The 25,254-nt window shown below is 41.8% G+C and overlaps 2 protein-coding genes across 19 annotated transcripts in view; one reads left to right on the forward strand and one right to left on the reverse strand.

Moving 5' to 3' along the window:
* Nucleotides 1-13,312, forward strand: ETV7 (ETS variant transcription factor 7). 2 transcript variants are annotated; one of them, XM_077334356.1, is made up of 8 exons: nucleotides 330-467; nucleotides 2,426-2,555; nucleotides 3,264-3,428; nucleotides 5,511-5,633; nucleotides 6,970-7,212; nucleotides 8,307-8,449; nucleotides 8,835-8,935; nucleotides 10,159-13,312. In XM_077334356.1, the coding sequence occupies exons 1-8, from the start codon at nucleotides 462-464 to the stop codon at nucleotides 10,274-10,276; spliced, it is 1,029 nt and encodes a 342-aa protein (XP_077190471.1). In that variant the 5' UTR covers nucleotides 330-461; the 3' UTR covers nucleotides 10,277-13,312. The 2 variants fall into 2 exon arrangements, with proteins under 2 accessions (XP_077190470.1, XP_077190471.1); XM_077334355.1 differs by lacking the exon at nucleotides 2,426-2,555 and having other exon boundaries at nucleotides 1-467.
* A 2,705-nt stretch (nucleotides 13,313-16,017) lies between these two features.
* Nucleotides 16,018-25,254, reverse strand: part of NFYA (nuclear transcription factor Y subunit alpha) — a 30,051-nt gene continuing 20,814 nt past the window's right edge. For all 17 annotated transcript variants that reach the window (XM_077334368.1, XM_077334367.1, XM_077334364.1 and 14 more), the window contains 2 exons: nucleotides 21,665-21,766; nucleotides 16,018-18,982 (listed from right to left, as the gene is read on the reverse strand). In XM_077334368.1, coding sequence (XP_077190483.1) covers nucleotides 18,929-18,982; nucleotides 21,665-21,766 — 156 coding nt within the window. In that variant the 3' untranslated portion in view covers nucleotides 16,018-18,928. The remainder of the gene's footprint in view (nucleotides 18,983-21,664; nucleotides 21,767-25,254) is intronic.

Consider the following 25,254-nt stretch of genomic DNA (forward strand, 5'->3'; position numbering starts at 1 on the left):
AAGAAGGGCCGTGGGAGCCGATGGAGACGGCGGGCAACCGGGCTTCCCGTCCTACACCAACCTCTGGCTGGCGCACTCCAAACTCTTTCACCCCGCCAGACTCTTTGCTGGCGGCGACTGCTTTCCCTCCGAGCAGGCTGAAAGCAAAAGAGCAAACTCTTGGCCGCGGCGGCGCGGATTTCGACCCGCGCTGCCCAGATCCTGGCTGCGAGAGAAGCGGAACCCGGCGGGCAGGCGCAACGGAGCGGCGATCCCTTTGCGGTTGTCGCTGTTTTGCAGTCCGAGCTCCTGCCACGCTGGGATCCGGCTAGTTTCGTTTTCGTTTCCCGGAAGGACGGGCTCAGAGCCCTGGCTGCTCGGCGACTGCCCTTTAGCAGAGCCAGGGGCTGGTGGGGCTTTGGGCGGAAGAGCGCGGGGCACCCATAAGACCTCGGCCCCTTGGAGCGGACGCTCTACCTGTCATGCAGGTAAGACCTGGCCGGAGCCCCTGGAGCAGCCCGCCCTTTCCGCCACCCGTCCTCGCTTGGGTTTCACCTCCTCAGGCCACCCGTCCCGTCGCCATGTGAAACATCGTCCTTCCCACGGACAGTCCCACCAGCCTCGCCCTCGCCGTTTTATCTCTCGCGCCCCACATCCCCCCAAGCGCATGCCTATGTTTGGATCTGTACTGCCTCCTGCGCGCCCCCAGAGATGGATTCCTCCTGTTTGCCAGATAATGTAACCGTGGTCTGCCTGGCTAAGCCAAACCTCCGGCCCTCGGTGAATTGTTCCTGAATGTGCACACTCTGGGATTCCCCAAGGTCCTCTCACAAGGAAGAAAGATATAACGCAGCTGCAAATGTGATTTAAGGAGTTGTGTTCCCAAGGAGAAACTAAATATTGTGTGTGTGTGGGGGGGGCGGGGGCAGAGGTGTGGGGGAGGGATACTCTGGATTCCAGAAAAAAAGAGTACTCTTTTGTGTCTTATGAAAGCACCCTTTAAAAGTTTATTCACAACCTTGCTTAAGTTTTTCAACGATATTTTCACATGTGACACAAAAAATGCCTGATGGTCCGGAATGCATCACTTGGGAATGCATGTGAGCCTAGAATGGGGATAAGAGCTGTTTTGAAACAACTTGGCATGCTGCATAGTACAAATTTGATATTCAAATTACAGGTGGATACCATCGTAGTTGTCCTGATCTGGATGGCCCAGGTTAGCCTGACCAGTAAGAGGCTAAATTGCTCTGACCACAAAGGAAATCCAAAGTCTCTGTGTAGAAAGGCAGTGGCAAACCACCTCTGTTGGCTCTCACTTTGAAAACCCCCTAGGCCACCTAAGTCAGCTGCAACTTGATGGCACTTTACACACACACCACACATAAAGTCTTCATTCCCAAGTCACAGGATTTGACTGTTTGACAAAAATTGTCAGCCAAGCGATCAGTGATTAATACACTATGGGATGGTTTTTCTTTGATCCTGAGGAATTCTGTGGGTGTAGGGGTGTGTGCGTGCTTGTGTGTGTCAGCAATTGTATTATGCTCCATTATTTTTATTTTTAAACTACTTCAGCAAAGTGACAGGAAAATATGTATCTTTCACTTTTATTTTCTTGGTAGGCATATGTGGAAAATGAAGCCATGTTAGAGCTTTTATTAAGATCAAACACGATAACATTAAACTGTGGGTGAATCTTTTAGTTCTCTAGAACTCTTGTTCAGTCTGGATACTGGGGTGGGGGGATGTTGCAGACCATAACCTTGAGGGCCTCTGTCTGCACTGGTTTAGAATGACCTGCAGACTTCATGCAGTTTGGCCTTGGTAGTGCAGGCTATTATTTAGTGATCATAACAAGCTCTCAATAAAGATCTCTGCCTGCTATTTCCCCAAATTAAACAGTCGTCATGTCCCATAAATGACTGAGAGCAGAGAGGTAAAACACAGTACTTCTTGCATTTGCAATATTGGAGATTAATATTCATAACAATTCGTACTGGAGGCTAAAATAGTGAGATTTACCTATGAATAGAGCCTCTTGTGGTGCAGAGTGGTAAGACAGCAGAAATGCAGTCTGAAAGCTCTGCCCATGAGGCTGGGAGTTCAATCCCAGCAGTCGGCTCAAGGTTGACTCAGCCTTCCATCCTTCCGAGGTCGGTAAAATGAGTACCCAGCTTGCTGGGGGGTAAACGGTCATGACTGGGGAAGGCACTGGCAAACCACTCCGTATTGAGTCTGCCATGAAAACGCTGGAGGGCATCACCCCAAGGGTCAGACATGACCCAGTGCTTGCACAGGGGATACCTTTACCTTTACCTATGAATAAACAGGCACAGGACAGTTGTATACTTACTTGATTAGCTCCTTGGTGCCTAAAATTGTCTAATTCTTGTACACTGGGAATCCACATGGCTCTCTCACAACTTTTTTCTTTCTTCTGAAGGGTGTAGTGGCATCCAGATCGTCAAGTCCTGTGACAGCATCTATTTTGCCCCAGCATCTTCTGCCCCCATCTGTGACAGTGTTACAGCCACTCTATGAGGGGCAAATCTGTACATTACCTGGTCATCTCAGTGAGTACAAGAGGGATCATCTACGGCAGTGGTCTCCAACCCCCGGTACCAGGCCGCGGCTCCTCCTCTCCGGCTGTTGCTTCGGGGGCTGCCCTGCCGCTCTGCTGTCGGCTCACCTTTGGTGCTCTCCAGTGACTGCCATGGCTGGGGCTTCTCCTGGCAGTGCCCCCCAGTGGGCAGCAGGAAGTCAGGGGTGCTGGTGGGAAAGCAAGTGGTGCAGGGGCTCAGGCGGTGGCGACGTCGCTCAGCAAAAGACTGCCCCCCCCCCGGCCACAGTAAAATTGTCAAGCCTTGATAAAAAGGTTGGAGACCACTGATCTATGGGACCACAGATCTGTACAAATATAATTTCTTAGATGCATATCTACTATTTTGCATCAGTTGATTTTATATATGGTGCAGTAGAGTAAACCATGAGAACAACATATTAAATGGCCAGTTTCACATACTGTTGTAAGGTGTTGTTGTGAGGATAAAATGGAGGAGAAGAGAACAACGTAAGCCTCTTTGCATCCCCACGGGGTGGGGTGGGGGGAGAGACCACGAAAAAATAAAATACAAAAAAATCAATAACTGTAGGGCTTTTTCTTAATGGGGATCCAAAGTGGCTTATAGCATTTCCCATTTCTCCACTTTATCTTTGTGAGGTAGGCAAGCTGAGATGGTAGAACTTTCTTTTTAATTTAAATTTCACATGCTGTGTTTTAGGAATCCAGCCCTCTCTATGGAGCAAGGATGATGTGATTCACTGGTTAAGATGGGCAGAAAAGGAATATTCGCTCAGGGAAACAGATGAAAGTAAATTTGAAATGAACGGAAAAGCACTTTGCATTCTCACCAAAGAAGACTTCAGATACCGGGCTCCTAATTCAGGTTAGAGAGGCTGCTGTTAGTTCCTCAGCTAGGTGGGGTGACCTCTTTCACAGCTAAATTTCTTACAAAGGAAAAGAGCTAGAAAAAGTGCATCCCCAAGTCTGGATTTCAATCAAACAGTCAGAGTGTGTTGGCTTCATGCTGTTCTTTCTTTTGCTGCTGTAAGCATCTAATTGTGAGGTTACATTGTAATGGCATAACTGCTTCAGGTAAAGGTGGATCAATCCCTTAACTTGCAGTCCTGTACACATTTACTCAGGAGTCTGTCCCACCGAATGAAGTGGGATTTGCCCCTGAGTAAGGATGCATACCTCTGAGCTGCATGACCCAGGCCAGCCTGATCTCATCAGCCCTTAGAAGGGAAGCAGGTTCATGATGGTGAGTATTTGGATGACTGCCAAGGAAGGCAGCAAGTGGCAAATTTGCCCTGTTATTTTCTTGCCTTGAAAACCCTACAGGGTTGCCATAAGTTAGCTGTGACTAACCACCCATCCACCCACCCACACAGTTGGACTATACAAGTCAAGTGCAGAGCTTAGCTGGTGGGTTGGATAGTATGGGAGGAAACAGTCCTTCCTCTCTGGCCCTGAACTGCTTTAATGGCAAGATTTGTGCCTGGAAACAAAAGGGTATCCAGGAGAGATCTTTCAGCACAGGGTGAAACCAAACCCAGTCTAATGGCTGCATTTTAAACTAGTGCTTTGTTTTAAAATAATTTATCCTCGAATCATAGCATCATAGAGTTCGAAGGGACCTCTAGGGTCATCTAGTCCAACCCCCTGCACAATGCATTTTATTACATTTCTACCTCAAACAACATTTCCTAGTTCTAAAAGGGTGATTTTTAAGGAAAACCATTCAATTAGATAGGTAATCTGTGTTTATGTGGATGTGAGGCAAACAGAGGAGGTGGCACAAAGAAGAGGTCATGTGATCCTGAAACAGGTCATGCGATCCTGAAACAGCTGTTTTATGTAGTTTATGTTGCACTTATTCTCAGGTTGCACCTACTCTCTCCACTGCACTATGAGATAATGGACTAGCATTTCCTGGGGCTGGGGGTAGGTGGGGAGAGAACATATTTCTTCACATACCATTTCCCACATGGTCATAGAGAAAAAGCACCACAAATCTAGAAGAAGAAGAACAAGAAGAGTTGGCTCTTATATGCTACTTTTCTCTACCAGAAGAATTCTCAAACTGGCTTACAATTCCCTTCCCTTTCCTCTCCTCACAACAGACACCCTGTGAGGTAGATGAGGCTGCGAGAACCCTGATATTACTGCTGGTCAGAACAGCTTGTGGCAAGTCCAAGGTCACCCAGCTGGTTGCAAGAGGGGGAGCGTGGAATCAAACCCAGTTTGCCAGATTAGAAGTCTGTGCTCCTAACAACCACACCAAGTTGCCTCTCTAGTTGAAGATAAAGATATTCTAAAAAAAGAATATCAACTAGCCATTGAAATGCACTATATTCTTCTGAATGGCTGCTGGAATACACTTAATAGGATTTCTGAATGGCAATGGCGATTAAACCAAGAGTGACTGGTTGCTAATGAAGTAGCTTTTAGGGACCATCACCAGCTGGCCAAACTGAAAAGTTATTGCTGATTGGATTGCTCTGAGGTGTCTGAGGGAGGCTGAAAAATGAATGCATGAGGAATTTCACAATTGCAGAAACATCTAGGGAGTTTTCCAAAGATCATGGGGTCCTTCATTACTTACAGTTCTCCATCTGCCAAGGGGAGGGACACTTCTCAACTTACTCTGATAAATGATTAATATCATGGGTATGACTAAATCCATCTTGAATGCATCCTGGGGCATAAATGCTGGTTTCAGTTTCCCTCGTATGAGAGATCAAGGAATGGAAATTCTGAATAGGGGATGTGCACCACTTGGAAATTTCTGAATGAATTCAGCCCTACTGGACTGAGAATTTGATGAGAATTTCTTTCAAAATAAAATAACATCACACAATATGGGTGAATTGCCTACCCATGTTAGAGGCTAAAGGCATTTAATACTAGCTTTAAATTATTTCTGTTACTTGGAATTGTTCTGACTTTGTTTCTTTTCCCACAGGAGATGTTTTGTATGAGTTACTCCAGTATATTAAGACCCAAAGAAGAGCACTTGTTTGCAGCCCTTTCTTTAACTCTCCCTTTAGGGATGCAGACCCTACACAGGCTCAGAGTGCCTCAGAAGGTGAGTGCTGTGGCAGCATGGAAGTAATTCCCATGGTTCCAGTGGTGTGGCCTCTCTACATATATTTAATTTATTTTACTTATATTTCCTGTGTATGCAAGAAAGGGCAGTAAAGAGACATAAAGGGCAATAAAGAGACAAACACTGACACATCCCTTCCTGCCCACCCACTCACAATCTGCCTAAGTTCATAAAATAAACATTTCTATCAGATGATTATCTAGCCTCTGCTTAAAAACTTCCAAAGAAGGAGAACTCACCACCTCCCGAGGAATTAAGTCGTTTTATTATGAAGAGAAACTACTTCGTATAGAAAGTTAGAAGAGAGACTCCTAATTGTCTAAATGTTCTGTTGTCTTCATTCAGTCTGTTCTGGAGGCAGGGAGGGGGAAGGATGCAGGAAGTCTCTAATTGAGCCAGTCAAGGCACAGGAATAGATAATTTGAAAAATATCAGGACGTTCTTCTTCTAACCATGCTAAATACACATCTCCTCTGCTGCCCCCTGGAAGATATTATACATTTTAAAATCACATACACTATAGATCTTCAAATCCCTTTGCAACCTGGGATCTACAAATTTAAAGGATTGTCTCCTTCCACATGTCCATTTGTGTCAACTATGGTCATCCGGCAGCCATCTGTTGGCTATCCCATCAGTTAGGATTGACACACTAATTTTAGTACTCCCACATAATGTGCTGTGGACATGGCTGTCTATTCATCTGTTCCAGTAGAATTTAACTACCTTTGGTGGAGGTCACTGGGGCACCTCATCACTTAATTCCATGGCAGACTGGTGCTTACAAAATCCCTTCTACCACTTGGCAGAAAATGCATACATAAGAATTCCTGCTTTGGTTTTGATTTGACTTGCACAGTCAGGCTAATACTTAACTTTATTTTTATCCAGATTATTATATGCATTTGTGGTTTTATTCTCCCCCCCTCACTTTACACACCAACAAGCCACGCATATACTTTTTCACAGACTTCCCAGGCATAAACACCTGAAAAACATTAGTTACAGCTCTGAAATTGGCAAGCTTACATAATAGTGCATGGGGAATTTTATGCAAACAATAAATCTATAGAAACAAAGCATTTCCTATGGAAAAGCATAAAAAAAAAAATCTACTCCACACCTCTTTCCCATTTGCTTTTTCCCACTGGTGGAAAGTGCTGCTGTTAGTGGAATGGATCTACCGGATATAACCCACAGTAATTTTGCTTAGTTTGCACCATATGAATCTATGGCTGGTTTGAGTCCTGGGTTTACTTATTTTCACAGCGCTCAGTTGCTTGATAATATATTAGATGCATTGGTCTCCTCACAGACACGAAGGGCAAGTCAGAAGGATGCCCAGCAGACTGCCACCCACTACCTAAAGAACAGCTTTTTGTCACAAGGAGAAATCCAGGCCATGCAGAACAATCTAGATCTTCAATCAGCGCCGTCTATGTTCCTGGGGCAGTGAATCTCTCACACCAAGATTGTCGTTCAGAGCTGAATTACAGCACAAATGTTGTTTGCTCTTTTCCTGTGATATCACCAGCTCCAGTCAGTGGTAAAATTGCAGGTAAGAAAGGTCTCTCCATCACCCACTACGTTATGTTACATGTGGCTGACTGACAAGAAAGGCAAATAAACAATATTTGCATTTATATGTTTTTTTAAAAATAAGTGTTTATATATTGTTGGCAGTAATCCATAAAGCAACCTTGTGGGTTTGGTTGTTCCACATATGAGAGTTAGAGGACTGAGAGATAACAACCTACGTATGGTTGAGCAGAGACTTGATCAAGGGGCTTACAGCTCACAAGCTCATTTACTAAATTATCAGAGTCCACCAGCTTAGGATCAGTGCATGGTACAAACAGCTATCTGGGGTACTATGATGGCAGGGTGGTGGTATGGTAGCCCTTTCACCTGGTAGAACCTGACTTATATGGGTCAGTCATCCTTTCCCTGCCCTTCTGGCCATCTTGTCTCCCTCCCTCCCACAAGTCATAATTAGAGGGGGTTATAGGTACCCTCAGGAAACCTGCTCCATCCTCATTTGAACCTGGAAAATATTGGTATTTCCTAATATTCCCAATTCCAGTATCAGTGATCCTTATAAGGTATAATGGAGAATCGATCTGGGGGTATTTGCGGCTAAGGGGAGGGTATGAGATTGAGACACCAAATTTGCAGCATAGCTGTTGGAGCTTCTCAAATCCTCACCCCCCCCCCAAGTTTGCAAAAGATTGTATGAGAGGTTCAATTGTATATGCCCCCCCCTGAGACTGGAAGGGGGGAAAAGGCATTTAAATATTAAAGGGAACACAGAGTGCTCTCTGAAGGTGTTTAAAGGACTTGCAATATCTTAAACACCTCCAAACCACACATTCATCTTGAAGAGACTGCAACCCTTTTAAACACCATTTAATTTCATCTGTCCGATGGTTGTGCAAAATCTTGAAAATAATTTTTTGAATGGCCAAAATATAGCAAAATCTATACTGAAATATTTTTTTCGGCTTGGATTAGCCGAATGCATCCTTCTAGTACCAAGCCCACCCTTTGTCAGTCACTACATGGTAATGTGTGTTCCTCAGCTGTGCTCACTTTAGTGACCACAAGCTAATCAAGGAGCACTAGTTCTTCTTTAAATATCTTTCCCTTTCTCAGACTGCAGGTTACTCTGGGATTATGTCTATCAGCTCCTCTGTGACAGCCGATATGAATCATTTATCAAATGGGAAGACAAAGAAGCCAAGATCTTTCGAGTTGTTGATCCCAATGGACTAGCCAGGCTCTGGGGAAATCACAAGGTACCCCAAAAAGCAGTTAGAATCACAGAATCATAGAGTTGGAAGGGGCCATACTGGCCATCTAGTCCAACCCCCTCCTCAATGCAGGATCAGCCCTAAGCATCCTAAAGCATCCAAGAAAAGTGTGTATCCAACCTTTGCTTGAAGACTGCCAGTGATGCATTGTTCATTTTAAACTATGTAAAATCATTTCAGTTTCAGAAAAGTTACTGTTATGATCAACTCAAATCAAGATGAATCCAGAAAATATTTTTAAAATGTCCTTGACTAGTAGCCCTCTCAAGAGGCAGTGGTATAGAAAATATGTCATTAGTCAACATCTTGGATCTGGGAGAGGAATAGAGAATTCTAATTCATTTCAAAATTTAATTTTGTTCTTTGACAGAACCGTATGAACATGACATATGAGAAGATGTCAAGAGCTCTGAGACATTACTATAAACTCAACATTATCAAAAAGGAACCAGGACAGAAACTTTTATTCAGGTAAGGAAAAAAAGTTGAGATCAAGGAGATACTGATAGGAAAGAACATGTTGGCAGAACAGGTAGGGACTCTCCGATAAGGATGGAGGAAGAGTTTTGACTGAGGGGAGACACTCGCCTGCAGCTGTTCCAGGAACAGCAGGCAAAAGTGCTAGTTAGCTGACAGTCCCACACTTGCTCTAGAAACACAACAAATGGAAGTTGATTGAATCAGAGGCCCTCCTTTAATGAAAATTACAAGGAACAATGGCCATGAGCTGGCATCAGAGACAGCTAGTCTGGTGAGTTGAGATTTAATATGTGTGTGTGAACTTTTAGTGGATGTATGAACCTCCTAATACATTCAGTTATGACTTGGATTAAAAATGTGAGGTTCCCTGGACCTCAGTGGCCATGGAATTGAATGGAGAACATGGATTACTGTTTGGAAGCAACCAGGTATCCAAAAGGAAGGAGTCATCTGAGACATGCAATTTGCCTTGTGTTTCAGCAACAAAAACAGGCTATAAAGAAATAAAGCTGCTTCTTCAATAGTGTTTGGATTTTCTTTACTGATCCAGGAGGATTCAGGATATAATCCCTTATCATACCCCACACATCCAACTCTGTGGTATCAAAAGTTTCAGATATTTTTCATGCATTCAGAAATCCATAAACAATTTAAAATTCTGTCAGAACATCTAGGCTGAAATAAACTTGACGTTTGTATTTATATTCACGCACCTGGTACCAGGTCTGAAAAATGTCACGCATTCACAATTCAGAGAGAGCCTGTGACTTGTTCTAACGTTGAATGTGGTTACTATGTTGGAATAAACAGTGAGAGGTAGTTTTGACTTGGGAAACAAAATTATTTGTTCTGCTATTAGAAAATTTATTTTTCAGATGTTCTCAGATCTTCAGCATTATGATAAGTCTAGTTTGAGCAATTTCTGATTTTCTTTTTACTGCTTACAGATGTTGTTGCCAAACCAAGGACTAGGAATAGAGTTTAAATATTATTAAATAAAATAAATACAGAATAAATATAGAATATATTTTAGCAGTGTAGCTCCAGCCTAGCATGTCTACTTTTTACTTAATTATCTTGCAAAATTAAGTATTTGGCTTTGATAGCTATAGGTTGTCTTTTCACTGGTTAAAATATTTTGGACTATGCAAGCATTGGATCTCCAAAACAGGTTATTTTGGAAGCTCATTATGCCAATATGTGTTTATGTCCAGATTCCTGAAAACTCCTGGAGAGATGAAATCTGACAAGTCCAATAAATTTGAACAGATGGACAGTGAAGAGCAGGAAGGGGAGGACTGGAAAGAAGAAGGGCTGGAAATCTCACCCTAGCCACGCCTAGGCATAGTTGGTACCAAGAGGTTGTGTCATGCAATGGAAAGGCTTGAAATGACAAAATGAAGGAAAAGATGTATGGGCTTGGTTCTCTTATAATATATCTATAGCTCAAATGGATAAGAGTGGTCAGAGGGTTTCTGTTGCCTTTCAGGTGACCATCTGCTCTGAAAGTACTCCTAAATTGGGAGTTCATGTTTACACACATAAATAGGGTATTCTGGTCCTGAAAGACTGCCCCAGGAATCAGCTCCACATTCACACTTTGTGACTAGGGAGTTTACACATCTCAGATATCAGTCTTGATTTAATTTTTTTTTAAGTCACAGCAAGTTGTACAGTTATCCAGCCCCCTCCCCCCCTTACAAACTTTTGTGCCCAGCTGTAATGAACAAAAGCAGCATCAGGACTGACATGAAAAGGCAGAGGATGGCCAATGTAAGCCATTCCAAAGGCCACCTATGTGCATTCATTAGGCTGTCCATCTCCTCACTGTTATACTATTTGGTTAGCATAACACAGTTTGCCCAGTAAAAGAAGCAAGATCTTGTGTGCTGTAAAATAAATATCCCAAGAAGTATATTGCAAAAATAGAACTTGCATTTATTCAAGTAGGTCCAGTTGACATCCATGCTGCAGTCAAAAGGAGAGAAAAGCCTAACCTGGGCCTAGTCTGCATACAATAGATAATGCACTTTCAATGTGTTTTCGCGGCTGGATTTTCCTGTGCAGAACAGGAAAATCTACTTCTAAAATGCATTGAAAGTGCATTATCTCATGTGTGCAGACTAGGCCCTAATGAGTGGCTAGATAATCCCCCATCATTGTGGAAGTATGAGGGCCTTTTTCCAACAGGAGAGACCTGTAGAAATGTGTGGCTCCATGAAGAGCCATCCAGAGAATGGGACAGAACAAAGCACACAGGAAAGGTGGAGGGGTAAGAGGGCAGCTCCCAGGTTAAACCAAAGAGAGGCATCCCTTTCAAGAAGAAAACACTTATATACACCGAGAGTAAAGTAGTGCTCCCGTGTCCAGGCGTGCTGAGTTGCTCATTCCAATACTCACATTTTTTCATCATTTTAGTGGGAAGAGTTATGTCTCAAAAGCAGTGCAGCCTGTATTCTACAAATGCAGCTCCCCAAAGTGTTGATAGGAGTGTTTAGATTTGTTCATTGTAGTCCGTGGAAGCTTTTGTCTAATTCACGACAGCACTAATTCATAGTAAACTGCAAAGGTTGATCAAAATCAGGGTAATGATTATCTTGTTTCATAAATTGTTTCTCCAGGTGATCACTTCAGTTTTTACAAAAAGCAAATGGAAACTCAGTGAGGGAGTATTGATTTGCCAGCCCCACAGATATAGACAAAGCAGGGTTTTTTGTCTCAGTTGTACAAAAACAAAATGCAAATTTTTAAAGATGATGGAAAGTTGGTAGCTGGAATTGAGTAGGTCTTGTAGTCACAGCGCTATGCAATGAAATGTTGAGCCTTCTGCTTATTTTTTCCTTAAGAGTTTACTGGCTTTGGTTGGTCAGTATCATATATATGGTTGTTGTTATCATTTTAAGAAGAGTTGGTTCTTATATACCACTTTTCTCTACCCAAAGGAGTCTCAAAGTGGCTTACAGTCACCTTCCCTTTCCTGTCCCTACAGCAGACACCCTATGATGTGGGTGAGGCTGAGAGAACCCTGATATTACTGCTCGGTCAGGACAGCTTTATCAGTGCTGTGGCAAGCCCAAGGTCACCCAGCTGGCTGCATGTGGGGGAGCGCAGAATCGAACCTGGCATGCCAGATTAGAAGTCCGCACTCCTAACCACTACAGCAAGCTGGCTCACCGAGAACCTTACAATTGCTATCCTTGGCCAGAGATCCACATCTAATTGCATGCAACTAGGCTTGAATGATGGCTGGTAATCTTAAATGAGGATATATGAAATGATGCATCCAACAGGTTCACTAATATACTGAGTCAGGTGCTGTTGGAATTACATATATCACCTGTGTGTACATAATGTGTTTTTCTGCTCATGGATCTACGACTGTTGGATCCAAGATCCATAGAGACCTTGTCTTTGATTTATTCTGGTTCAGGTAAAGGTAAAGGTATCCCCTGTGCAAGCAACTGGGTCATGTCTGACCCTTGGGGTGACGCCCTTTAGTGTTTTCATGGCAAACTCAATACAGGGTAGTTTGCCAGTGCTTTCACCAGTCATTACCGTTTACCCCCCAGCAAGCTGAGTACTCATTTTACCGACCTCAGAAGGATGGAAGGCTGAGTCAACCTTGAGCGAGCTGCTGGGATCGAACTCCCAACCTCATGGGCAGACAGCATGTCGCTGCCTTATCACTCTGCGCCACAAGAGGCTCTTCTGGTTCAGGTAGTGGCTCTTAAATTGTGGCTTCCTTACAAGTCACAGGGCACTTGAACAGGGATGTAATTCTGGGGACAGATACTGTTCCTGGAGTAAGAGGAGCCTCCAATAAGCTAAGGCCAGAGTGCTTTGAATGCCCCTAACAGAGGATACTGATGATACATCTTGGATTTGGAGAGAGCTCTGTACTTTCCTTGCCCTATCATTGCACACTAATTTAGAAGGAAGAGAGCTGAGAAAGAGCCCCAAACCATGCACGTTTCCCTGTGCCTAGTATTTATTACCAGTCTGTCACAGAGGTTCTGTTTATTCATATTGTAATGTTGTGGACAGTAATACAAGCCTCACATGTGCCAGCAGATCCTTGCCCACAGCTGGTTGTAAAATCTCATCAGCTTATTTGTGGGTCATTGGGCTTGTTCTCAATGAGCCAGAAACAACTCAAGAAGCTTGAGGAAGACTGGTCTGAGGAATGAATACTAACCTTCTACTTGAACTCTAGTGACTAATTGAATGTATGGCATCCTTGCATTGCAGTGGAGTATTCTGAAGGAGAACCGTAGACAGTTGTATTAGGGAGGCAGTAATGAAGTTTGCTGTGTCTGTATTTTTTCAAAATGGATGACTCTGTAAAATAAAATGAACAGATGTAAAGAATGGTTGATATTCTTTAAAGTGCTTTGTTAATGTGCAAATCAATTCAAATGTACAGAGAGGATTTACTACAAATTTGTTGTTATTCTGGTTTCAGAAGCAGAAAGACAGTAACCCTTTGCAGAGGTTCTGAGCAGTGAACATGTAGGTGTAAGTGTGCTAGAGATGTACATTTGGAAATTTCCAGTCTGCTTATATACCCCCCCCCCCAAAAAAAGAAAAGAAAATCTAACCACTGTTGTTCAGATATATTTGGGTATCCAGAACTATGTTCAGGTTTTCCAGAATTCCAATAATCAGGTCCTGAAAAAATCAAGAAAAGAATAGAGGCATGCCTGTTCTCGTTACATTTTATAAAGGAGGGTAAAGGATTCTTGGACAGAACTCATGAAGCACTCCTGGGAGGGCAATTGGGGGAGGAGCAAAAGGTATCACCAAACGGAGGCGCACCCAACAAAAGAGAACAATGCATGGAACAAAAATAAGATGTTATGCCTTTTTGATATTCAGTATTTGGTTCCAGGATCTGCCTGTAGATATTTATTCAGGACCACAGGAGCAAGGGCTATTTCCCCAGCTCTCCCCCTTCCTCAGTTCAGAAAACATTTCACAAGCCCCTGTGGTTGAGAGTCTAGCTGTTCTGCTCCCCAATTTAGTAGGAGGCACATGCTGGTAATTAAGGATTCCCTACTGAGAAGGGTAGAGGCCAAACCAGATTTCTTCTCTTAAGAGGTATATTATCTACCTGGTGCTCACATCAAGGATGTCACGGAGAGGCTGGAAAGGTTCGTAAAGCCCATGGATCATTTTTCCTTTGTGCTCATTCATGTGGGAACATGATTCTGCTGAGAGCAGTGCGGGGCATATTAAAAGAGATTGGGAGCGCAGGTTGTGTTTTCGTCAGTTGTTCTTGTTAATTGCTGTGTCTTGGGAAGGGAAAGAAAAATGCCAATAAATGACTGGCTACGTCATTGGTGTCATCAGAAAAGGTCTGGATTTTTGGACCATGACTTACGCTATCATGATGAGGCTCTTCTATTGGGAGATGGTTTGCACCTCACAAGGGTAGGAAAAATGTGTTTGCAAAGAGTCTTGCGGTCTGTAAAGTAAGCCCAATGAGGAAGTGAGACAAATTCCAAATCTAGCTTGATGACAATAACTCTGAATAAGAACACTGCTGATTTACAGGGAATGGTGCATATACAGGGAACCATTAACTTACAGGCAGGTTCAAAAACTAAAACTCTGAGGTATACAAATGAAGGATTACAATGTCTCTACACTAATACACAGAGTATGGGAAACTAGCAGGAAAGAAGTCCTCATAGAGGACAAGAACTATGACCAAATAAGTGGGATAACATAATTGGGGGGGAGAGCCACAACCATGGTTAAACTGGAGCGGGGGGGGGGGGGGATGGTACAATAGACATTTCCACCAAGGCTGGGCTAAGTGGACTTGGGAGTCCCTGTTGTGACTCTCAAAGGCCCCACTTGGTTTACTTAGGGGTACTGCCCGATACAAAGAAGGTGATTTTGTTTGAAGTTCAGTTGTGTAAACTCAAAAAGCTGCATACACCATTCCAGTAACACATGTGCATCTCTTCCCATTTGAACCAATTCCATTAGAATGCTTAGAAACATATCTTTCCATTAGATAGAAATACTGTACAAAGCAACACCACAATTTTGTATTGGAGTAAACTGAAGTTTGGATAAGTCTGTACATTCTAATCTTTCAAACTTTGAAATCCAATACTTTTCACAAACTTTAAAATCCATCTGTATTTTATAGTTTGTAGGATGACAAATCAAACGCAAGAACAGGCCATGATCTATAAAAAAGATACATCCTCATCTATCAGGCTGCAGTTGTAACCCTTCACAAGTCAGAAACACGATTAATGGCTATGTCATTTACTAGGTGCCTGTAAATATTAGACACTATACCAAACAAGTATAGGTATTGCAACTCTCAGTCAATATCAAACTTTGATACATCTCGTTCTAAAGGGCAGAGAGGGAGAGATTAATAGCACTTTTCCTAGTATCAGAACAGCTATTCAACTCAGAAAACGTACAATAAAGCTGAAGGAATTAGTCACATTGACATGCCATGTCAGAGAATTCTGTAGTACAGCCCTTGATAGACTACTATGCCAGACTATGCATGGGATTTTCATATTTCAGGTCTTTTCAAAACCTCTCTGCTCACAGAATCCTTGATCTTGATATGGCAGTATTTTTTATATATGGATTTTTAAAATATGGGTAGTAGACATGTGCCCCCCCCCCCCCCCAGTCAGAAGTGGTGCAGTTCAGGAAGAATTTCACTATCAGATCCTGCTGATCATAGCTTGCTTGGAAAATTCCATCACATGGAATAGGAAGAGAGAGCAACTTACTTATTTTAAAACATTTCACCTTAAGACATCCTAGAGCGCACATGCACTTCAACACCAAGGACAATTATCATCCCATATACAATACATACAACTCTCATGGCTGAATGTTTTTTTTTTGGGGGGGGGAACAGTCCTGTGCTTCATCTGAAAAATCTATAAGGGGGTCCTTCCTTACCTCTGGCAACCCATTTAACAAAAATGAGAAAAGAACTTGGTACAAATCATATGATTGGGGTTTTGCAGTTCTGCATAAAATGTTCATTACCAAGTGAACAGCAACAATTAGATCAAAAGCCAACAACATATTTTATAAATGTTTTATTGTTTGGATAGTGTACACAGTACTTACAGTTGTATCTATTAAAGACAAAATACACTTCAAAATGCAGCATAAAAAATTATAAACTTTTGAACTATATACAAACTTTGTCTTACATTACACAAATATCAATGCCTCCCATTCACAACCCCCCAAATTAATTTTTTTACATGCAAAACATTTGAAAAAGTTTAGCTTCACTTAGGGGCTACAACTCCACCCCACAAATGTCAACCCTCTGTGAGTGGCTCCTTAGTCCAATGGGTTTTTTCCGCATCAAAAGAATTTATACCTTCTTCAGATTCAATACAGCCTTATTCCACCTCCAATTAAATAATTCATGGTCTGATTTTTCACTTCCAATCAGTTTGCTTTAGGCATGGTTTCTGCTTTAAGTTTTATTTGGAACAGAATTTTATTTGCATTATGTTGCAATACAAAGCTCTCAATATTAACAACTATTCTGAAGGAAGGTTGACCTACACACATGAAGTTTAAAGCCACTGGTATAATAGATCCTATCAGGACATGTACACCATTACAAAAAAACCTAACTACAGAAATTTTCTACAGAACAAAAATTAAGGTGTCTATGCATAGTCTACACATAGATATCACGACGACCAATTTTGTTCTAGAATGCAAGGAAGGGTTATGATGGGTAAGACTTTTTGGAATTGCCAATTTCTTATTGTACAAATGCACAAAGAATTAGGAGAACCTTGATTCCCTTAACTTCCCAATTTGCAGAGACAAGTGGGGGAAACTGAAAAGCAACATTAATCCAGACTATAAAGTATATCCCCTTCCATGCCCACCACTATCTTAGAATGTACCAATGCTCTTAATATTTACAGCAATGCTGAATAATCATTCAGAACAATGCATTCATTGTTCCTTCACTAGGACAGTTAACTTAATTCCCAAATTAGATATTATTGTGAAAACCAGCAAACAGAAATGGTAGTTAAGTGCTGTAGTCAGTTAAAAAATGTCAAGGTGGAAGCCTGACTCACACTGAGAACCAATAATGAAAAAGAACAGAGAATTTAAAAGAAACAAAACTATCCATAAACGTGCAACCTGCATGCAGGCTTAAAGGAGGTCAGGAGCATAAAATAAGATGTTTTAAAATTGCTTTCAAAAACCACTGAGCAAGACCATTGAGCTACCACTAACTACACTGCCCAACCTCTACTCCATACACAAATATTTTATTCGATATTGTTCTCCAGTTCTTCCAAGGATTGTCTACGGAAAAACTTTAATGAACTGAGGCTTAACAAATGTCAATTTTTGTCTGAAATTTTTGTTGGCTATAGATCATGTGTTATCTGAACAACTCACGTTTAGTGAACTAGGGGTAACCTTTGTTAGCTTACCAGTATCAGTCCTTACCTCTGAATACTATTTTCCATTTTAAGAAATGAAAATGAGGGCTTATAGAGGGTGCCTTCTTTTAAATGTAGACTAATGTCTACTCTGTGCCATCACAGCCTTCCTATAAAATTCAATAGTCAATTATCAGACTCCTTCTTCCCTCTGCGTTTCCTACACTCTTGACCTCTCATCTTTCTAAGATGGCCTGACTCCAGTTCTATGCCACTGTCAATCCCAGTGAACAACAGAGGTTTAACATATGAATGTCAATATGTAAGAAGTAAACACAGTGCCAGATGAACTACAGACCACTAAGTAGATAATAATATGGGGAGAAGTTGGGTGGTGGAAGAAGCAGTTGCATGATGGTTGCCAGAAAGGATCTCAGTCTGTGTCCAAAAACTGAACTATGAACTGTGAAAACAAACAGCATTCTCATGCTCTTAACACAACTAATTATCAGGCAGTTACAAACTATCTTAAACAGCCATTTAAAACAAAAATCAAAAGAAAACCAACATAATGGAAAAGGAAGGCTGCAGAATTAAGTGCCAGATATACTTAGAAAGCTTGAAAGGATGTCCCATACTAGCTCTCTTGTACAGAGGAGGATATAATGTTACAGTTTAGTTAGGGCAATGGTGCAAGTATCTCATCCAATCCTGGAGGAGTAACAGCATCAACAAGACAGGCAATTTGAGTAACTGGGACTTATCACTGCCTGCATTTCAGAAGAGCCAGTTAGTAATCTCTGACTGACTGAAATAGTATTTCAACTCACACTTCCAATTCCAACACCAGCAAGATTCCAAGCATTCCCCCATTCCCTGGGTTACCGTGCAGCCCCCTCCCACAGAACATGGATACATCATTTCAAGTTATATTACATTCCCAGTACTTTGAAATAATAAATTTGTCTTAGCCAGATCACCAATGGCAATTTATGTATGACAACACTTCAAGAAAACTTTCAGTATCTTATTGTAGTTCCATCAGAGTTCAAGAGGAGGTGCAGTTACAGTGTGTTGCCAGCAAATGTGAAGTCCAAGGCTGTGAGGTTCAACCAAGACGACTACATGAAGGAAACAAAGTTAGGGTGTAGGCCTCTCAGCTACAGCTGCTCTTAATATCAGTCATGTGATCGAAGAGTCGTGGCTTCCAAATGGCTTAAAAGCTAGCCCTATTTCAACATGCCAGTTATTGCTGAGGCAGTGGGAGCTTCACACTGGGCCACTGTTATTGTCAAAGATGTTAAAGGCCTAAAGAATGAGACTTTTAGCTCCTTGAACCGAACTGGAAAGGCATTTACCCAAAGTCAACAGTTGTTTCCATTCACTGGGGCCCCAGCAGTTAAAACCCTAAAACAAACCACTACTGAGACTGTGAAATTTGTTCTGAAGAAGAGAACAGGGTGTGTGCATATGGCAATTTTCCCATTTAGAAGTTTGTCTGATAGGTAGGACAGGAAACAGGAGATACAGTATTTGTCCAGATGTTTTGTTCTATAGCTGATTGTTAAGATACTCTAATCATCTGTGTCATTGCTTCTTCATTTGCTTGAGTTGGATCCTGTACAGAAAGGAAAAAATACAGGTTTGCAACTTGCAGTCTGTTTTAAATGCAAACTACAAGACCTTATACTTCAAGGTAAGTACACAGCTATTAAGCAACAACAATTTCTGTTTATAGACAGTATTGGAGATTAAGTCTTTGCTAAATATCTTTCCCCATTCTGCTCAAACATTGTGGAATAGTAAAATACTCAAGCTATGCACTAAGAAAACTCTAATTGTGTTCAGAATATGGTTGTTTTTCTTTTTGAAGGGCCCATGTTTACTTCCAGCATAAAAGATCTCTACTCATAATGGCTCAGAGAGCTGAAGGAGAAACTGAATTCCAAGGTGATATTATTGTTCACAGTAATTGCCACTTTCCTTCACAGATGTGAAAGGTATAACTAAAAACAGTAACCTAACAGCTTCTTGCCCAGCTGATTTAGAACCAGATAAGGAAGAAGAGGCACTAGAAGAAAAAGTACTAAACAGAAGATTTTGTGCTACAGTAATAGCTTTGGAATGTGCTTTTCATACAGATCTGCGACACAAAGCAACACATTATACATGGGACATATAGATAGATATCAATAATGCCAAAATCTGCATGTGTGACAGTTAATTAACAATCAGATAAAAGTGCCCAGCTTCTCTTAAATACTTTACTTACTTTAAGTAGTAATTAAATACTACTATTTCTTTCAGAAACAATACGGGTTTACCTGTTTTGTTGAATTGTTTTTAATGTTTCATATGCAAGTATTTTAAAATTGGTCTGAATGTTCTGACAGTTTATTGCAGGGATGCCAAATTGAGTGGAAATGTAAAGGTGTTTAATTTTTTATATATACTAGACTAGATGTAAAGCCCATTGTATATAGAAATACAATGGGCGCTAGCATGGGTGCTGGTGGCCCCGGCAACCTTGCAGGGCTCCTGGCGAGCCCCTCTGCTGTGCTGGCCCTGCCGGCTCCCCCCAAGAGCCCAGATTTGGTACGGTGAAAGGAACTGGCCTTGCTTCTCTCGGCACGCCGAAGCCTCTCCCCCACTCCCCTCCCACCCTGAGGTCCCAGCTTCGGCGTGGCGAAAGGAGCAGGGCCACCGCATCTCTGACGTGGCGGGCCTGCTCTTCTTGGCGAGCCAAAGCCTTTCTCCCCCCTCCCCCCCCCCCCGAGGTCCCGGCTTTGGTGGCAGGAAAGGAGCAGGCCCGCTACGTCAGAGACTGTGACTGTGCCCAGTGTCTTGGAGTTTTTCTGTACTGCCTTCCCTTTGCCAAAGTCTCCCTGGTAGAGTAGGTCCTCCCAGGATCCCTTCCCCGCTCACTCTCAGGTTCCCTTTTGGGTCTGAGTATGCTACTAGGCCTGATGAGATACCCCTGCCTGGTATTGGATAAGGATCCGTGACTCAAGAACCCACCCCCCTTCATGATTAGTGCTGTGCTACTGGTGTGACCCCCACTTTCTCCTGCATCTTGGTAAGCTTGTCCAACAGGGTAGAATTCTGGGAGTCAGGCTTGCAGCTGGGAGGGCCTTGCAGCTGGCCTGATTTTCCTTTTCCTTGAGCAAAGTCCTACTCAATAACACACAAAGAGAAAGCCTGCTTTATATGCATCAGTCACTCTAACTAATCCAGACTAGATGCAAGTGATCTGCAAGGTGGTAAGTAAGGTCCTTGGTATGAACTGCCCTACCACTTAGAATGGGATAAGTCTTATTTTGACTGCTGCTGTAGAGATTATGGGCATAATGAATCCCATACTCTCATTAGCAGATCAGATAAGAGTAATGACAAAGAACACATTATAGCAGAAATTATCTTTCTTCCTGAGTGACCTGGACCTGCTGATGTTTCTGTAGCCTTGAGGCTAGACTACAACCAGATTCAGTAAATTGCCCCTGATGACTAAATGGAAGCTAAACTGGTGGAGAACACAGTGCTTTGTCTGTTGGCTACAATGTGCATGTCATGATAATTATAAATTATTTCCACCAAGGAACAACTACAATTTAAGACACTGATTTAGACCTTTAACGCACTACATAATCTAGGACCAGTTTATCAGAACAACCATCTTTCCAACTGTACGCCTGACTAACATCCACTATCCTCTCACAGTTGTGTTCCTAGCCAAGCCGGTGGTGACTTCAGCATTACAAAAAGCTCTCCATGAGGTGGTGCAGAAGGCCCTTGTGCTATCTACTTTCCACAAGAAGTGTAAGGTGTGTTTTTTTAGACAGGCATCTGACAGCTAATCTATAATAATGGTATTATTTTGAGTGCAGTTGCATAGCTGTTCTTTTTAGTGCCTGTTTTGTGTTAATTGTTTGGTCCCTGTGAGTTAGGTTTTTTAGTAAGCTACCCTGGTTGGTGGTAAAGGCAGCATTATTTGTTATTTAAACAGCTGCTAGGTTTAAATGGCCCAACCCCCTGAACCAGAAAATGTTTGGAGAGGCACCTCCTCCAAACCTTGAATTTGGTTCATGCCCATCCTTAGTTACAAGTCACTTTTCACAAATGGGTCAGAGTCCTCTCAAAATCCCAGCATGACTTAGGAATGCTCACAAATGTTTCATAAATAAGTGCACAAACGCAGAAAAGTGCTGCAAAGATGACAGCTGCTTCATGTTGTTGACAAGACGTAAATTGGAAGTGTATGACTGTAGCGTCAAGAAACAAACAAAATAAAAGTTTTGCTTACCTGCATATGAGGGCTATCCTTTTCTTTTGGTGAGAAAAAACGTCCACCTTCTCCCCGCTTCCTTGCCATGGCATGACGATGGCGGGATTCATGCAGGTATTTCTGCAAACAGGACCAGGCAATTGAAAGAATGAAAGTTATCCTCCTTTCATGTTAATATAGACCACTCATTTTATCTTATGTCACAAGGGGCAAATAAGTGTCCCACAGGAAGAACAGAAGGGTAAGTCTAGAGGCCAGGATATGGGACTTGCTAGGAAGAGTGTGAGAAAGTCTGGGGAAGGAGACACAGAAGAAAATGAGGTACACCCACCAAGTCCTTGCAAATTCCCCAATGTGCAATTAAGCCGGACAAATGGGTCACAGCTTTCCTGGGGAGAGACTGCCAGGAGGAGGGAAGGGAGGAACGCTGGACAGAGGGGGATAAAGGTAGATTGACTGTTATGTGGGAAGTATAGCAGGAAAAGGAAATAAGAAATAGTGAGGGAGAAGAAAATAAGATGAACCATACAAATCTCTGTGGGTATGAAACTTTTGGTTTCATCTCTATTCATCCAGCTTCTACAACTCCCACACTCCATGTTCTGAAACAGTTATCAATGGGAGGGGTAAAGGAGGTAAAGGGAATGATTAGAAAGACATCTCTGCTAGCTAGAACTCCTCATGCTGTTTTTAGATGGCCACTTGTACTGCTATTCCATCTCCTTTCACTTCAAGAAAGACACTTAAGGGTGTGGCTAAAGATGTCGTCCTGAGAGGGTGGCAGGGCATCTGCTCTGCTATCTCTGAAGCCTGACAGGGGTCAATTGTGCAAGCAATTGGCAGAAAAGAGGAGGGGTACGCAAACCTCACCTCACCTTTCTACCCAGGAAGTTCTTGGGGCCGTCTCCAATCCTTTAGGGAGTATATCTCCCTGGATTATAGGCTGTCAGCGTTCCAGGTCCAGAGGACGACTGCCATTTTCTACCTCGGACTTTCTTTTCTTTCTTTAATCTTAAAGTATCTGCTTCAACCCTACATGATGATTTACCACAAATGAACGCTTTGAACTGAGGGGAGGACTTCGGCTGAGTTCCAAAACATCATTTACTGCAAGTATCTCTCGCTTTTTTTTTCTCCGTCTCTCTTCCTGCATCAAAGCCCTTTGTTTCCCCCCTCCTCTTACTCTGCTCTGCCTGAAGCCACCTCGTTAAGAGGCAGGCTAATTCTCCTAACTAAGCAGAAGAAGGATTCAAATCAACTCGAATTAATTGGCAAAAGCTCTTATTGTAATTGTTTTGGTTTTCGGAGATAGAGATAAGAGCAGTGAATGTGAAAATCTCACGAGAACTTTGTGCCAGTACGAGAATCCCTGCCTTAACCGGCTTCAATACGTCACATGCCTGTGCCGGAACATTAGAGGATAAAACAGAGGACCTCTACTGGCCACTTGTAAAATTGTTTGGGGCCGGGTTTTTTTAAAGTCAAAATCATGTCTATGTTAAAAAGATTGGCTCATCTAATAGAGATACAAACCCAAGATTACAAAGTATTCTTAGATGGATTGATCAAAAATATCTCCAAGGAGATCCAAGATGGCAAGGAAGAAGTCTTCAATAGGAATGATGGATCAATAACAGTGACTGATGACAGCTTTAAACAAGGTGGAAAACCAACAGCAGAAGAGAAATCTGAAATTCATATCTTCAAGGAGATCCAAGATGCCAAGGAAGACGTCTTTAACAGGAATAATGGATCAATAACAGTGGCTGATGACAGCTCTAAACAAGGTGGAAAACCAACAGTAGAAGAGAAATCTGAAATTCTGGAGACGGAAAATGGGATGCCGGAGTTCTGCAGCCCAGATAAGGACACCCTTTTTAAAAAGACATACAGCCATCTCAAAGCAAAAGTGTACAAAAATCAATCAAAAGAAATATGGATCTGCAGTGAAAGTAACCGATTTAAAGGATCTCTCTGGGGAAAAAATTGTATTGATACTGGAGTCCAGGAGGTGCAACGGCCTCAAGATTTATCGATGCATATTTTGCGGGAAAGAGTACAACTGCACTTTCTACGCCAAAGGCCAATGGGACAGAATATAATTTTACGGGAACGACAAGATGTAGCAAGCCTCGAGATGAGACCCCCTTAAGAAGACCGAAAGCTCATATTGTTTTATGTTTAATGTTATACCGTATTCTATATTTCCATTTTTATGAAAAAGGGGAAGCAGTGTCTCTTTCGCTCTTGTTTTTTTTTTTTTGTCTCTTTTCTTTTATAGGCATATAGGTAATATAATCATTAGTGCTGAAAATGTAAAATGGGGTTCTCCCCCCTTATTTTTTCTTTCTTCTATTAGTGAATTGTCCTAGGACTAAAGCCTACACTGGATGGTTCTTAGAATGGGTCAAGCAAAAATTGTTTTGTAGATGTATTAGAACCAAGGATAAGGAGAAGCTATAGAAGACTGAAAGCTTATATTGTTCTATGTTTAATGTTAAGCATTTAATCTAAACCTGGAAATCTTATTATTCTCTGTATTAACAACATATACTGTATCCTATATTGCTATTTTTATGAAAAAGGGGAAGCAGTGCCTTTTTTCTCTCTTGTTTCTTTTTCTTAGTAGGCATATAGGTAATATAATCGTTAGCGTTGGAAATATAAAATGGGGCTTTCCCCTCTTATTATTTTTTTTATTGGTGTATTGTTATAGGGCCAAAGCTCATATTGATCTGTAGAAAATGCAAAGCTCTCAACTTATACCTGTCAGGATGGCTCTTAGAATGGGCCAAGTATAAATGGTTTGTAGATGTATCTGTATTAAGGATAAGGAGAAATTATGAAATCCTTTTGTAATTTTTTTTCTTTGTACATCTTTAAGGCAAAGCCCTACTTTCCTCTCCCTTTATCAGGGTATTGATACAGGGCCAAAACTAATACTATGCTATAAGAAATGTTTAATGTTAAGCATCTAACTCAAACCTAGAAATATCTGCTAGGATAGCTCTCAGATTGTATCAAGCAGTTAATGTGAGGTCTACGATCTCTCAAGTAAGTTGATTAATAATAACTTTTCTTTTGTATATCTAAACAGGCTTTTTTTTTTTTTAATGTAGTGGAAATGTGGATGGCTCTTAGACTCATGGCTCTTAGAGTTTTGGGCAAAAGTTTATATCACTGTGGAGTCAATGTGGGGTCGTATATTCTCAAATGATGACTATATTTCTATCTTTATGAAAATAAAAAAAAATCATTATAAAAAAAAAAAAAAAAAAGCAGGTCACTTGATTCTGACAGCTGATCTGGTTTCTGTCCTATAGGTGACTATTAGGAGAGGGGAAAGGGAGTCCATTCTGCCCTGTTTCCTCCTATCTTCCCTTTCGCTTTTTCTTAATGGGGTTCTTTATTTATTTAAGACATTGTTGATAGTCTGTTTAGTCTGGGAAATATTTAACTCCCCTTTCTGCTTTGTAATAATGTCAATAAAGGTATTCTGAATATGAAAAAAAAAAAAAAAAGAAAAAGAAAAAAAAGAAAGACACTTAACATTTTAGGGGACAGAACCTCCAGATCCTAGGTTTTGAAAGTGATGCCTATATGGACAA

This window comes from Paroedura picta, chromosome 4, assembly GCF_049243985.1.
Source record: "Paroedura picta isolate Pp20150507F chromosome 4, Ppicta_v3.0, whole genome shotgun sequence".
Lineage (NCBI taxonomy): Eukaryota > Metazoa > Chordata > Lepidosauria > Squamata > Gekkonidae > Paroedura > Paroedura picta.